The sequence below is a fragment of the Pseudonaja textilis genome, chromosome 2 (assembly GCF_049901715.1).
Source record: "Pseudonaja textilis isolate UNSWEBS1 chromosome 2, rPseTex1.2, whole genome shotgun sequence".
NCBI lineage: Eukaryota > Metazoa > Chordata > Lepidosauria > Squamata > Elapidae > Pseudonaja > Pseudonaja textilis.
The window spans coordinates 257,120,759-257,135,905 of NC_141991.1; the positions used below are offsets into that span (position 1 = coordinate 257,120,759).

The window sequence follows — 15,147 nt, forward strand, 5'->3', positions numbered from 1 at the left end:
TTATCCCTGTAACTTTAAGAATAAAGTAAAGAGAGAAATACAGGCAGAGATAGAGCCCATAAAGGAAGAAATAGTACCAATAGCTGAGCAAGCTGAGGAACAGGAACAGGTAGTAATTCAAAAAGTCCTCATACAAGCCCTGTAATTCCCAGAAGAACTACACGAATATCTAGACCGCCTGATAGATACCAGGCTAACACAGTGTGCCAGATTAATAAAGTTCCATATACTGTAGATGAAATAAAAATGTATCCTACTAAAGATAAGGAAAGTTGGTATGCAGCAATGAATAAGGAATTGAAATCCTTAAAGGATATGAAAGTATATGAAAATGCGAGATTACCTGTTGATATAAAACCCATTGGCTGCAAATGGATTTTTAAGATAAAAACTGAAAAAGATGGTAACATAATCCATAAGGCACAATTAGTAGCCCAAGGTTTTAGACAAAATGCCAATGACTATGATGAGGTATTTGCACCTAGCCTTAAAGCAGCAACATTAAGGGCAGCTTTAGTGTGGGCAGCAAGCAAGAAATATATAGTCAACCATCTAGATGTAGAAACTGCTTACTTGCATGCTCCACTAAGACATACTGTATACATGAAAAAACCTATTGGATTTAAAGGTGAAAATAATAATGATTATTGGTTGTTAAAAAAGAGCCTCTATGGTCTTAAACAATCAGGCTATGAATGGAACCAGTATATTGTAAAGGAACTAAACAATATAGGGTTTAAAGCTGGTTTAGCCGATCCATGTCTATTTAAAAGGGAGACAAATGGGAAAATATCATTATTACTATTATTCACAGATATTGCTTTGATTACAGAAACTAATGATGAAGCCAATAAAATAATAGCATCATTAGCTAAGAAAATAAAAATCAAGCAATTAGGGGAGATAAAGAAATATCTAGGTTTGAATATACTGAAAACACAGAAAGGTTTTAAGATATCTCAGGAGGATAAGATATCTAAATTGCTAATAGATTATAAGATGGAACTTTGTAAGAATGCAAAGACTCCAATGAGTCAGGATATTTGCAAAATGGATGCTCAAAGTCCAAAATTTGATAAATATATCAATCTTTGATTGGTAGCTTATCATACATTAGCAATTGGTCAAGGCCAGATATAGTTTATAGTATTAATCAACTGGCACGACATAATAATGATCCACTTCAATGTCATTGGAAAGCATTAAAGAGAATTTTAAGATATCTTAAAGGAACATTACACCATGCACTGTATCTAGAACCAAAAGGTGATCTAATACTGAGTGCTTATGCAGATGCTAGTTTTGCATCAGAAAGAGACACAAGAAAGTCGACTTCGGGAACAGCCATAATGCTGGGTAAGACATTAATAGGTTGGAAGTCAATAAGACAACAGCATATAAGTTTGTCTACTATGGAAGCAGAATTCTCCTGTTTGTCGTTATTATGTACTGAATTAATCATGTATAAGCAGATGATGAATGACATGGGGTTAACTGTAAATTATCCTATAATTGTACATGAAGATAATCAGGCAGCAATTCAAATGGCCACAAGTATTGCAGTAAAAACTAGGAGCAAGCATACAGATTTAAGATACTTAAACGTTAGACAATCTGTAAAGAGTAAAATGATACAGCTGGAGTACTGCATGTCGGAGAACAATATAGCTGATAACTTTACTAAAGCCCAAGGTGCCATTAAGCACCAAGAGAGTTGTGTAAAGTATGGTTTTAGATTGTAAGGGTATTATATATTTATATCACCCAAAAGGGGAGAATGTTGGGTATAACATTGATACACCAACTAAGTTTGGGTGAATAAATATATAAACCAAGGTTTGGGAGTTTGTAACTTGTAGCTTTAAGCACAAAACTGCTTGTAATTAACTAATTAAGGGTGCGGTTACAAACGGCAATAAAAGGCAGTAAGAGAAACGTAACCTCTCTCTGCTTGTTATCTGCTTGCTACTGTTTGTTTTGCTACTGTTTGCTACAACTGTTTGAATACCTGAACGAAAGGACTATTTCATTGATGTGCTGATATCCTGTGAATACTCAGCGTTGTCTTCAAAAGGAAAGGTATCAGAGGAGAAGATATCTTTACAAGCAGATAAGGATATAGAACTGACTAGTAAATGGACTAAGTTACTGAATGGATATATTTGTGAATGACATATGGACTGATTGACAATGTTTAAACTCTAATTGGATTAAACAACTATTTAAACTACAAACAGTGTTTGTCATCAGTGTGTGTAAACTCTAGGGCCCTTCCCCTCTCATTGGCTGCCTGGCTTGACTGCTGCTGCACATTCTGTTTGGGGGTTTGTCCCCAAACACTAACACTGTGAGTCTATTTATTGAACTGTTTATGATACTGAACTTTGTTATTTGGATTATCCCTGGACTGAAAACTGACTGCTTTAACTGTGTATGACTTGGACTGCTTGTTGGACTTTGCTTAACCATTTACTGGAAGTAAAACCTACATTTTACTATTCAGCTGGTTGTGTGTTATTCAACATCACTCTCACTATGTTTCCCTGTGTGCACTCATTCTCCTAATGGGGAATTACCTCAACACTGGTTATGGGGCCCAGGCCATACCAGGCTCAGAGTTGGTGTGAATGCACAGTACCGTATACAGACAGCTGTTTACTGTTTAATTGTGATTTTTTTACTATTTTTTACATGTTACTATTCAGTGTATCTGTGTGCTGGTCGTGTGTTATGCAACATCACTCTCACTAGTTTCCCTGTGTGCACTCATTCTTCTCACCGAGAATGACCTCAACGGGGCACCACAGAGGCAGCTTTGCTGTGTTTTAGTCCTTGGCCTTTTAATCCCAGAAAGGCCGTTTGGGCTGGGTGAGCAGACTCCCTCCCATGCACAGGCCGGGGGCGGGGAGGGGGGCTGGGAACCAGTTTAGGAAAGATTGGGGTGCCTGCAGAGCACAGGAAGGAGGGGGCAGCCTGGGAAGCCTCAGAGGGGCTCAGCCTTCCTTCCTGGGGTCCCCCCCTCTGCCTGCTGCACTTCCCTATGGGAATGGGCTGCTTCGGGGCATGGAAGAAAGTAGTTGCAGAGGGGGGGGGCTTCACTTGGCTGAAAGAGAAATTTGGTTGGGAGCACTGAGTGGTCTGGGTGGTGGGGCGAGCTGCCCCCAAACTGGTCAGCATTGCCTTGATTGGGATTAGGTGATGGGGGGGCGCTGTGGGGCTGAGTGGAAAGGCGGCGCTGAGCCGGGGGGGGGGAAGAGGGGCGCCCCTCGAGGAGTCCAGCGCTGATTGGGGGCGGGGGAGGCGGAGAGGCTCGGCGAATGCTTTGCTCTGCTGGCTTCGGCGGGCTGGAAAGACGCGGTGCGGCGCACACAGTTCGCTTCCCTTCGTAGACCTGGCAGCGCTTTTCCCTCGAGAGAAACCGCGACAGGCGAGGGACAGAGGGAGCAGGGGGCGCTGGGGCGCTGCTCTCGGTTGAGCCGCTTTCCCTGCAAGCTTTGCTGCCTTTTGAGTTTAAAAAAAAACAAAACACCCGCGGCCGCTTTCCTTCGAGAGCTGCTACTTCGCCCACCTGCCTGGCCGTCTGTCCTTCCCCGAAGCCTTCAGCAGAGAAGCGCCAAAGGCGGAGGGGGGGCGGGTTGAGATCCAGGGCTTCGGTCTCCTCCGCGGGGCAACTGGCCGCCAGGGGGCGCAGGAGAGAGAGAGACAGAGACAGAGACAGAGAGAGAGAGAGCGTCGCGCGGCGGCTCTGGGCATGCGCGGCCGGGCAGTCCCGCACTTGCGCGCACCTATGGCGGCTTTCCCCGCCGCGCTGCTGCCGGGGCTGTTCCGCGCGGGGCCGCCCGGGCGCGACGGTCTCGAGGCCGGGCTGCGGGTGGGCGGCTGGGGCCAGTGCGGGCAGCTGGGCGTCGCGGCGGGCGGCCCTGGAGCGCCTCCGCTCTTCGTGCCCCACCGCCTCCGGAAGGCGCGGGAGAGCTGGCTGCCCACCGAGGCCGCCCCGCTGCCGCTGAAGCCCCCAGGAGCGGCGCCCCCGATCGAGGACGCGTCCGCCGGGCCGGCCCTGAGTGCGCTGGGCTCGCAGCTGGGGCGGCTCTTCCTGGACGAGCCGGAGGCGGCCTTCGGGGCCACGGCCCGGCTGCTGCACGAGCACGTCTACCTGGGGGACTCGACGGACTGGGTGAGCGCGGGCGGGGAGGCGGCGGCGGCGGCTTTTCCCGGAGCCCTGCGGGGGGGACGGGAGGACCCCGCCTGACCCGCCGCCCGCTCTCTTCCGCAGAGGAGAGCCGGAGGCGTCTGCGGGATGACCCGCTGTCTTCGCGCCCTGGAAGGCCGGACGGGAGGCGGCAGGTCAGTGCCTTTTGCGGGCCGAGCGGCGGGGGAGACCCTGGGACCTGCTTCCCCGAGCCGCCCGCGGTGGTTGCCTCCGCCGATCCGGCCTTCCCGAGGCATCTGCCGCTGCGGCCGTCGGGTGACCGGCGGCCGCCCCGTTGTCCCGTTGCAGTGCCTCGCGGCCTCTCTCCGGCGTGGCCTCGCTGTGCCGCGACTGGCTGTCCGAGCTGCCCCTGAAGCTGGTGGCCGAGTGGCTCCACGAGGACCTGGCCGAGCGGCGGCGGCGACTGGCCTTCGACGAGACTCCCACCGGCGGGGCCTTGGCCTGGCTGCCTGACGGCCCCCGCGGCGAACCCCCACGCCGGGGCTGCCTGGTGTTCCCGGCCGGGGAGGCCGCGGACCGGCTCTGTATCCTGAGGCGCGAGCGGATGGGGCGGGGGGTCCCGGGCCGCGGGGCAGGCGCCCCTCCTGCTGACGCGTCTCCAGCCCTTCGCAGCAGCAGCAGCAGCAGCAGCGCTGCTCTTCCTTAGCGGCCTCTGCAGGCTTCCAGGAGGCGGCCTTGAGGCCAGCGGCCAGCGGCGCCCTGAGACCCCAACTCCGGGGCGGCCCCATCCAGTTCACGCTCAAGGGAGCAGTGCAGCAAGTGTCAGCTGCGCACCTGGAGGGCAGCGGTGGGTACAGCAGTCCGTGGGGGGGGGGCGGGGGGTACCGGCCCTCTGCTGCCCCTGCTCTTCCGCTCATGAAGGGGCCTTTCTGTTCCCTCCGTCCCAGACTTCCTGGGGGTCCGCTCGGCCCATTTCTGTGGGGCCTGGAGGCGGCAGCGTGGAAGGGCCCCTGTCCCTCTGCAGGTGGTTTGCACAGAAGCCCCGTGCTCTTCCATCGCAGTCAGGTGAGAGCCCTCTTCTCCAAGGGTTGCGGGGCTCATGGAGCTCTCGGCCAGTGGGACACGTGGGGCTATCCTGCTGCTTGGGGGAAGGGTTGGGGGTCCTCTGCCCTTCCCCAGCTCCACTTTCTCCTTGCAGCCCCCACCTACCTGGCGAGCTGTCCTTGTGCACCCTGGAAGGGGAGCTGTACCTCTGGAATGTGGAGACAGGGTGAGCAAGACTCGGCTGAGGGCCTTCACGAGTGCCCCCCCACCACTGGAGGACATCGGGGGTGGGGCCCAGAGGTGGGGGAGGGGCAGCCAGAGAGACTAGCCAGTGCGCCAGAGATGAGGCTCTCCTGGGGGCCTCTGGGGAGGAGTGGGCTTTGCCCCAGCGGCTTCTGGCTGTTGCCCTCTTGCCAGCAGGCCAGCTTTTGGCTGCGAAGGGGCAGGGACTGACCCCCTTTCCCACCAGGCTCCGACGGCTGCACCGTGACCGCCACAACCTCTTCTTCCGGGACCTTTCCTCCTGGCGCTGGAGCGAGTTTTCCGCCCACCCACGAGTGCTGACTTTTGCCGACCGCACCGGCCTGAAGGGCCTCGACCAGAGGGTGAGGCTTGAGCAGGGGGCCCGTGGGGGGCTGCCGCCCCCTCTCCCTTGTGTGTGTGGGGGCTTCTGGGAAGGGCCTCTGGGCTGGGGGGGCAGTCGCTGCCTGCTGCTGACCTTCCTGGCCTGCCCCCAGGTGTCCTCCGGGGGCCACTTCGAGCTCTTCAAGGTGGGGGCTGAAGCCGGCTGCCAGCGTGGGGAACGGCTGCTCCTCTCCAAGTACCTGGGCCATTCGGAGCCCTTCCACCACTTGGTGGCCACACAGGTAACCTTGGGGGGGTGGTATTTGGGGGCTGCTGTGGGCGCTTTCTGTTGTGCAGTCTTGGTCTGGCCCAGGAGCCTCAGCCTGGGCATTCCCCTGCCCCCCCTGCCCCCCCCCGAGGCAGGCGGTGGGTTCCTTTGCTGGAGGGTCCCTGTGCCCAGGAACAAGCTCTCCTCCTCCTCCCCTGCAGTTTTCAGTCTTTGTGCTGGATGAACGCTTCCCCCTGGTGCCCGTCCTGAGCTGGGAGCACATGATGCAGCGGCCGCCCATCTACGCCCACCTCGTACCTGCCAGGCCTCCACAGACCAGCCACAAGGTGCTCCTGGGCGCCCACCACTCCCAGGAGATGCTCCTGCTGCAGTACTCAGGTGGGCACGGGAAAGGGCCCTGCACCCGCCACCCGCACCTGGCGCTGAGGGGGAGGCAGCCTCCGGGAGGGGCAGCCTGGGTGCCGCGGGACTCTGAGGTTGCTGGGCTATCCCCACAGGTGGCCACAGCTTCCCTTGCCAGCTCCAGGGTGCGCCCCAGAAGCTGCCATCCATCAGGGACTGCCTGCTCCACTTCCCTGTGCAGGTGCCTGCGAGGCAGAGGGCCCTCAGCCGGCGTCTCTCGGTCCCCACAGCAGGTAGGGAGGGGCCGGGCGAGGCGGTGTGGCTGGCATGGGTGCCGGAGGGAGGGATACGGGGTTTGCACTCACTCCCGCGAGGCTGCAGCAGGGGGCGCTCTGGGTTGCCTCCCTGCAGCTCCAGGCTGCCATCCTCCTCCTTGGGTGGTCTCAGAGACCCTGTGAAAAAGATGGGCTGGGAGAAACCTTTCCAGAGGGGGCTGTCGTGCCCCTGCCTGACTCCGCCCCCTTTCGAGCTGGCCCCAAGCAGGAGGGCATTACGCCATGCCTGACTCATAGCTTTGAGCTGTGTCCCCTCCCCTGCTCTTCCAGCTGGGCTTCAGGAATTGCCCCCCACCCACCCCCCCACTAATCGCATCCCGCCTCTTGCCATTTTCTCCCCCACATGCAGGCATTGCAGCAGCCCCGGGCCAGAGGGAGGGCATCCAAACGCTGCTGGTCTTCCAGCTTTCCGGGGCTGGGGACCTCTTCTACCAGGCGCTGCTCCCAGAGGCCAGTGGGGAAGAGGCCGAGGGGCAGGCTCCCTCCCTCGCGGACTCTGGAGCTGCTGTGGTGGGCAGGCCCCACCAGGACTCTGTTTCTCCAGACGGAGCCAAGACCGCTTGTAGCCCGGCGGCTGCAGCCCTGTACCGGCGCTGGCTGAGGGCCTGGAAACGGACCGCCCCACCTGCCCAGGACCGGCAGTGCCCTCCAGCCACGCTCCACCAGGGCTGCCTCTTCACCCACCAAGAGTTGAGGGAAACCGGGGGCAGCTCCCCGTCCTCACAGCAGGCTTCCCGCCGCCTGCACAGGGCCATGCGGGAAGGGCACCTCTCCTGGGGGGAGGAGAGTGGGGTCCCCGTGCCCCCTGCCCCCCAGGGCCCCCTGGGGGAGCTTGGCCAACGACTGGCGGCTTCCTGGGTGGGTGACTGGGTGACCTGGTGGCTGGAGAGGCTGGGCTCCACCAAGGCCCGACGACAGCAGGAGCTGAGGGAGCAGCGGAGGCGAGCCAAGCGGCGCAGGGGGACGCAGAGCCTCTCCGGCAGCTTCACCTCCTCCACCAGCTACCAGTCGGAGCCCAGTGACTGGTCGGGGGACCGGTCCCACCTTGCCCCAGTGACTGGTCCCGCCCTGCCCGCGGAGCCCCCCGCCCAGGCTCCGGTCCCTCTGCTGCCCAGTTCCCAGGAGGGCTCCCCAGGCCTGCTCTCCTCACAGAGCCTGAGTGCCCGGGGCATCCCCCGCGAGCGTCGCCAAACCCTGCGCAGGTACCTGGCTGTGCTGGACCAGCCCCCGGAGCCCCCGAGGACGACCTGCCCACCAGCCAGGCTTCGGCCCTGGGCAGCAGCCAGCGGGGGCCCTTCTCTTCCCAGGCCCCCAGCCCAAACGGGCCCGCATGGGCTTCTGAGGGGGGCGGCGGCGCGAGCACCTGCCAATAAAGGAGTCACTTGCTCAGTCCAGCTGCCTGTCTTCCTGTTTGGGGAAGGGCGGGGAAGGTTCCTTTTCCTGAGGGGGCTGGCCCGGCAATCCCTTCTTCCGCCGCTAGGGGCGGAGTGCGGGAGTGCGCCTGCGCCTGGCCGAGGGGGCGGCGCCAGCAAGCATGGCGGCGGCGATGGGGGCTAGGGGGCTGCTGGCCCGCGCCTGGGGGCGTTCAGGACAGGTAGGGCGGGGAGGGGGGGGGCGCCTTCTCCGGAGCCCGCCCGCGGGGTTTCCCGGGCCGCGTCCACGGTGGGCGGGCGGGCCGGGCGCAGCGGGGTGACTGGCCGCCGTCTGTCCGGCAGAGGGGCCTGGCGGCGCGCGGACCGGGCGAGGAGGTGGAGCGGGCGCAGCGCGCGGCTGAGCAGGCCGGCCCCACCGTCTTCAGCCGGATCCTGGACGGCTCCCTGCCGGCGCACCTGCTCTACGAGGATGACCAGGTGGGCGGCGGTGCCGGGGGCGGGTCGGGGGCGGGGGCGGCGCAGGAGGCTCAGCGCGCTCTCGCTCCCCGCAGTGCATCGCCTTTCGGGACGCGGCGCCGCAGGCTCCGGTGCACTTCCTGGTGATCCCGCGCCGGCCCCTCGCGCGCATCAGCCGGGTGGCCGAGAGCGACGCCCAGGTGAGCGCGGGGATCGGGCCGCGCCCGGCCTGGCCAGAGGGTGAACTGCGGGGCGGCGGGCGGGGATGGGGCCGCCACGAGCCTGGCGAAGGCCCCGCGCCGTCCGCCGATGCTTCCCTGCCTCCTAATCTCGGCTCTGGAGCCTGGCACGGAGGGGAGGGAGGGGGCTCTGCGACCACCCCTCGATCTCCTCCCTCCCTCCCTCCCTGCCCAGCTCCTGGGACACTTGCTGGTGGTGGCCAGCCAGACCGCCAAGGCGGAAGGCCTGTCGGAGGGCTATCGCGTGGGTGAGTAGAAGCGATGTGGGGGCTGCCTTGCCTGGTAATTCCTGGAGGGGGGATGATGGGATGCGTGCAACCGATCAGTCCTGTGGAAGACACCCCCGCCCTCTCCCGGTTTCCTAGCTTCCTGCCTTTGGTCGTCTGAGCCCCTCCTTTGGATCTGTGTTGGTTCTCTGAAGGCTTGGGGGGAGGGGGCTCAGCAGACGTCTCCCATGCCTCCCTCCCCAGAGGCCCTGCCCCAAACAGAGCTGGGTGGGAAGCCCCACTGCGGTCCTGGGAGGGAGGGGGTTGGAACTTCCTCCTGCTGCCAAGGGCCCCCTCCGACCCTCTCCCCTTCCTCTTGCAGTCATCAACGAGGGCAAGCACGGGGCGCAGTCCGTCTACCATCTCCACCTCCACGTGCTGGGGGGACGCCAGTTGGGCTGGCCGCCCGGCTGAGCAAAGCTGTGCTGTACAGGAGCTGCTCTCAATAAAGGCCTGCGCTGGGCAGGCGGCAGGGAGCCTTGGGGCTGCGTGGGCCTCTTTCTTCCCAGGGGCTGCCTTGCTGGTCCTGGCCGAGTGCGGCTGATGGGGACCGTCCAGAGGCCTTGGGGTTTGGATCAGGTCGGGGAGTTGAAAACACAGGCAAGGAAACCTCGTCCAGTAACAGAAAATGCCCAGGAGCCTCCCTGGTAGTGACTCTCCCTGTCCCCCGCCTGCCTTGGGACCCACAGCTGGGCGGGATTCTGAAACCACCGCCTGGGAACTGGTGGGTGAAGAAGCGGGGGGTCTCCTCTGCGGCCACAGGGGGTTACTTATTAATCAGACTTCCAGCCTGGTCACCCCTGAATGGCTTGGCATATAAAAACCATGAAACCAAGAAACAAAACCCCAGAGAGGAAGCTGAAGAAGGCCGGCACGAGCGGGGAGTGTTCAAAGGGAGCAGACGGGGGGGGGGAGGGGGGGTGTTGCACAAGCGGCCGGTACGCACGCAGCTCTGTTGGCACGAGCAGTGTGCCCACGTGCCTGCCGCACACTTGAATGGAATCCACGCTCACCCACTGCTTGCACAGGAGAGGCTTGCCGGCCGTCTCCACGGCCTCGTTGCAAACCCCTCACGGCCCACAGGTTGGGGACCCTTGTCTTAAAGGACCTCAGTTGGGGGTGGGGGAGGGGAGCTGGTTTCTGAGCGGAGGGGGGAGCTGCAGTTCCGGAAGACCCTCTTCTTGGGCCCTCCTGAGTCCCATTATTTCGTTGGCGGGAGAGCAACATTGAGGGCCACATCATTGGGATCCCGTGATCACCAGCCCAGCTGGCATTGCCCTCACTGCTCCGAGTGCTGCATTCTGGGCCAGCCCCAATCTCCAAATAGTCTCCAAGGGCAGCTCTGCGTACAGCACAGTATAACAACCCATCCACAAACTGGCCAGGGCACGAGGGAGACCGCGTAGGCCTCCTGGGCCAGGAAAGGCTGCTGCCCCTGGCACACAAGGGAAGCCTGCCAGGCCTTCTTGGCTGGGGCTGCGGCCTCCTTCAAGCAGCAGCTGTGAGCCTGGAAGGAAGCAGCCCCGGGTTGTGCAGTGGCCCCAGACTGCGTCGCATGGTCACATTCAGAGCCAAAGAGGAGGATCCCAAATGCTGGGGAGGGGCAACACCTCTACTCAGTCTTGCTAGGTTCGCGCTTGAGCTTTCCACCCCCACCGGAAAAAACCTTGCAAGGTCCTGGGATGCCCTTTGGCTGAACTCAGGTTCAAGATGCCCGGCTGCGCACCACTGGCTGGCTGCCTTGGGAGAAGAGAAGGTGCGCATCTTCACAGGAAGGACGCTTAACCTCGGACAGGGGACCCCGACGCAAGAGGCCTCCTGTAGGAGTTGGGTGAAAGGCCGAGAGCCTTGAGCAAGGCTGCCTCTCACCTCCTCTGGAGAAGGGAGGAGAATCGCCCCAGTGCCTCCCTTCCACTGCAAGCTCTCCACAGGTGGGGGCCACATTCCTGCCTGGGAAGGGTCTCCCTAATCCAGCCTTTCTGGGGCCCTCTGCAACTAGCCCAACCTCCCACACCACCACCACCTGCAGCCCTCCCAGGTAAGAGGCCCCTGGCTGCAAGGGAGGCTCTGTGAGGGGGGTGCTGCTTCCTCCAGGCCCGGCACGTGTCCCCCACTCCTCAAGCAGGCCCCTGTCACTGGATCCGCTGGCCTTCCAGGTGGCCTGAGCCCAGCTGGAGGGATGGGAACCGGAAGGACATGGGAGGTCCTGGACCTTTTGCTGAGCAGCCTCTGACACCACAGCTAGGTTAGCTTGGCCCAGCCGAATCCCAGCCGCTTCCTCTGCCAGCGGCCTGCGCAAATCCTCCCAGCAGCTCAGCTGGTGCTCTTGTCCCCCGAGGATTGCTGGTTGGTTGCCCGGGTGTGAGACAAGCTGAGAAATCTGTACCTTTGGCTACTGACAAGCCTGCAAGGTTAAGATGGCTCTCATGCAGCTCTGGCTGGACTTGCCATTGTGTTCCTCCTACAGGCGCACGCACAGAGAGAGAGAGAGAGAGCTAGGTGTCTCTTCTGCTGCTTCCTCTGGGCCTCTTGGAAAAAGCAGGGAGCCCTCCAGGAACAACCAGCCATGAAAAGCTGCAGGGCCTTTTTGCCTGTTGGTGCCAGGCAGCAGCTGGCCGCTTTGGGGAACAGCCCAAGTGCCCTCTGAAAGCCTTTGGGGTCCTGCCAAGCAACTGGTCCAGCAGGGGAGCTGGCACCAGCAACCGAAAAGCCTTGGGGACCATCTGGCCGTGTCAAAGCAGAGGCGTTCTTCCTACCATAGATTTCACCACAACCTCCCTGAGAACCGAAGTCAGCCGAGGGCGTGAGCTCCTCTCCTGCCCACCCGGGCAAGGAATCTGGTACAAGGTGGACCTGGAAGCTGTGGGTGGCAAGCCAGGCCACCTTCCTTTTCAACAGCAGCCAAGCAGGGCACTCTGGGTGTCACCAAACAGGGCTGCTCCACGGGTTTTTGTTGTAGCTCCTGGGACAGTTCTGTGCTTCCTAGCAAATGCACACCCGGGAGGGGAAAACTGCATCGGGGCATCTCCGCCCCCCCAGGGATGAAGGCAGAGGCAGCCCTGAGATCCCTGACAGGTCTCCGTAGGGGGCTTTGCCACAGCTTGAGCTCTGCAGAAGAAGCCCAGGTGTGTGATGGTGCACACCTGTGCCTCTGCCTTAAGGCCTGAGGGGCTGGCAGTGGAAGGGCTGCCTTTAGGCATGACAGGCCTGATCTTGGCAGCCCCACCTTTTGATCCGGGGACCCAATTGGGGGCCCCCAAGAACTCATTGGGCTTATCCAAATCTTGCCTCTCAGCAGCCTGGAGCAGTTTCGGTGCCAAGTGCCCGTTGAGCAGAGCAGCTCTGCCCACCTGGCGGGAGCTCTTTCCACCTAAGAGCCACTGCACGTTCTCAGCGCCCCTCCCCCATCTTGGAGAGCCGCAGGAAGCACCCAAAGACCGATGGCTTGGAAGAGGGCACGGCCCCTGAGGGATTGGCACCAGGGTCCAAATTCATGGGCAGGTCTGGGCTATGCTGACCTGCCAGTCTGTACTAATGCAGAGGTTAAAACCAGAAGCCAGTCAGAGAAACAAGCGAGGGACGGTGTCATTGGCCTCATCAAAAGGCTCCCACCCACCCAAAAAAACATTGTGGCCAGCCAAACATTTGTGCCAGCAAATTGTCCCAATGGATGTCCCTGGATAATGTTCGGGTGCAGGCGGGTACAGGGCTCAGCACCTCCTGGCTGGATTCATACAACCCTCTCAACCCAGATTCAGTAAAAATTTAGCCTCAAAATGAAAGCACATTTCTTTTTTGTACAGGGAGTCCTCCCTTAATAGCCACTCATTTAGTGACTGTTTGAAGTTACAGTGGCACTGAATGAACGGAACTCAGGGAGATCCTTGTAGTTGTAGCTGTTGCCACACGTGATCGCAAACTGGGCAACTGACCACCCTGCAGTCCCCCGGAGCAAAACCGGCCACTTTAGCTTCCCACAAGGAGAGTCCTGCGATATCCTTGACTTCTGGGGTCGTAAGTCCACTTAACGACTGTGCCCTTTAGCGATATAGATTCTGGTCCCAATTACCGTTGTTAAGTGAGGACTACCTTTAGATAACAGAACATACCTGTTTTTAAAAAGTACCATAATGTATCAAGGCACCTGCCTGCAGCTGCCAGCACAAATTCTGCCCAACTTTAGGGAAAAGATGTACTACCTGATTGGAGGCTATGCAGCAATGGCAAAACGCCTTGCTATATAAAATAGAAATTTGTCAGAATTTAAGCAGGAATGGCAACGCAGATACATATTCAAAAATAATGTTATGCTGCCTGACTCACAGCGACTCGGCACGAAAGCTACCAGACAAATGATGGCAAAGGAGATGAACCCAGAGGGAGGCAGGGGGGAAAGGAGGGGGGCTTGGTGGTCCTTGGGTCTGGGTGCAGAGCCACATATTTAGGGCCCTTCAAAATCCCAGGAGCTGTTCAAGTTGGGGGAGGCTCTCTTCGGTGGGCAGGGGCTTCTGGGCTCCCCGCAGTGGTATTGTTGACTCCGTGGCGCTTGGAAAGCACCAACCGGCTGTCACGGGACACAAGGGAGGGTGGGCCCTCTCAGCACTTCTTGCTATTTTGCCATTTAGCGATAATGCCCTGGAAATTAGGGTACCGCACTGAAAGATTTTAAATCATTTGTTAATGCTAGATTGAGCCTCACTTGTGTTTCTAATTCTCATTAAGTACTGATGTTATTTCTATTGAATCCGTGTCTTTCGTTTAAATAAACAAATTTTAAAAAGCAGCTACAAATGTATGGTTTAACTGGCTGGAATCCAGTAGACGCTGAATTCAAGGATCCAGTTTGTTTCTTGGCGAACGGGCTCCATGTGGGAAGAGGGGAAGCGAGCAGAGAGCCGCGCCCACCCCCCACCCGCCCCATCCGTTGGGCCCCGCCTTCCTGGCTTCTCTGGGGCGAGGAGGGGCGGGCTTGAATCCCATGGCTGCGAGGGGGAGGCCACCTCCCCGCCCCAGCCTGGACTATGTCAGGCTCTCCTGGCCCTCTCGTCCCTCGGCTCTTTTTCTCTAGGTAGCCCACCGGCAGCCCCGCCCCAGCCCCAGCCCCCCCCCCTCTAAATTTAGCCGCCTGGCTCGAGGCTTCGCCGCGGGAGGAAGGCCGGGCGGGGGGGCGAGGCTCGGGATGAAAGCCCTTCTTGTTCTGGTGGGCAGGCCGTGCGCGGGGCGGCCGCCAGAGGGCGCTGCAGGGAAAGCGGAACCAACCCGGCCGGCCCCGCCAGCGGAGGGCGGTTCTGGGCGACCCTTCCGCGCCAGAGCGCTCAGGTGAGCCGCGCATCTGCGGCGGCGCGGCCTCTCGGCTCCCACCCTGGGAATGAGGAACCGGGAGTGATGGGGTGGAGGAGACGCCCACCCCCGACCAATCGCCGATAGGGAGACTGGGTGGTGCCGGAGCCAATGGCTCACGCGGCTTTGGGATCGGGACCGGGGGGCACCAGACGCTTCTCTGGCTCGGGTGGACCTGGCTGTCGGAGGGCGCGAGGACCCCCGGGACCATCCCGGGACGCCACGGGAGCCCGTCCTCCTGGTGAACAGCCTCGCGCTTGGATCGACCGGCAACATGCGGACCCCCTCGCCCTGCAACCAGTGGATGAGGTGGAGCCAGGCGGCAGATGCCTCCGCCAGAAGGCCCTTTCGGGGGGGCCGCACTTGCCCAGCCCCGGGGAAGGCAGAGTCTCCAGAAGGGGCACCGGGAGCGCTGCGGACGTGCAATCTGCAACGGCAGGTGCGTCTGTTGGCTGTCAATTAGGGGCCGCCCGCCCGGCTAAGAATAGCCTCCCCTGCGCCGACGGGCAACACCCCCTTCGCGACCCCGTCTCGCGTCACCTCCCTGCGAACGAAGCCCGAAGCGGGCGAGCAGCGCCGGCTCAAGGCAAGCTCCTCCGGGCAGCTCCGGCTCTCCAAGAGCGCCTGGCAGAAGTGCCGAGGAACGAGGCCCCATCGCCGGTCCGGCCGCAGGCGACTGAACGCGCCGCTGTCCCACGGCGTCCTCTGGGAACCGGCTCCGGTGTTGCCGAGCCGGCCTCGTGACGCCG

At 59.8% G+C, this 15,147-nt stretch overlaps 2 protein-coding genes across 3 annotated transcripts; both read left to right on the forward strand.

Moving 5' to 3' along the window:
• Positions 1-3,743: 3,743 nt before the first annotated feature.
• On the forward strand, positions 3,744-8,113 carry TAF1C (TATA-box binding protein associated factor, RNA polymerase I subunit C). Its single transcript, XM_026720788.2, is given in 13 exon segments — positions 3,744-4,174; positions 4,274-4,344; positions 4,499-4,734; positions 4,869-4,997; positions 5,098-5,215; positions 5,349-5,420; positions 5,664-5,799; positions 5,932-6,060; positions 6,248-6,425; positions 6,545-6,682; positions 7,074-7,955; positions 7,958-8,026; positions 8,029-8,113. Coding segments are annotated over 13 exon segments (2,619 nt in total). The 5' UTR covers positions 3,744-3,751; the 3' UTR covers positions 8,067-8,113.
• A 71-nt stretch (positions 8,114-8,184) lies between these two features.
• On the forward strand, positions 8,185-9,727 carry HINT2 (histidine triad nucleotide binding protein 2). Of its 2 annotated transcripts, XM_026720790.2 has the most exons (5): positions 8,185-8,318; positions 8,440-8,574; positions 8,649-8,753; positions 8,968-9,040; positions 9,381-9,534. In XM_026720790.2, the coding sequence occupies exons 1-5, from the start codon at positions 8,259-8,261 to the stop codon at positions 9,470-9,472; spliced, it is 465 nt and encodes a 154-aa protein (XP_026576575.1). In that variant the 5' UTR covers positions 8,185-8,258; the 3' UTR covers positions 9,473-9,534. The 2 variants fall into 2 exon arrangements, with proteins under 2 accessions (XP_026576575.1, XP_087783745.1); XM_087927619.1 differs by lacking the exon at positions 8,968-9,040 and having other exon boundaries at positions 9,381-9,727.
• Positions 9,728-15,147: the final 5,420 nt, after the last annotated feature.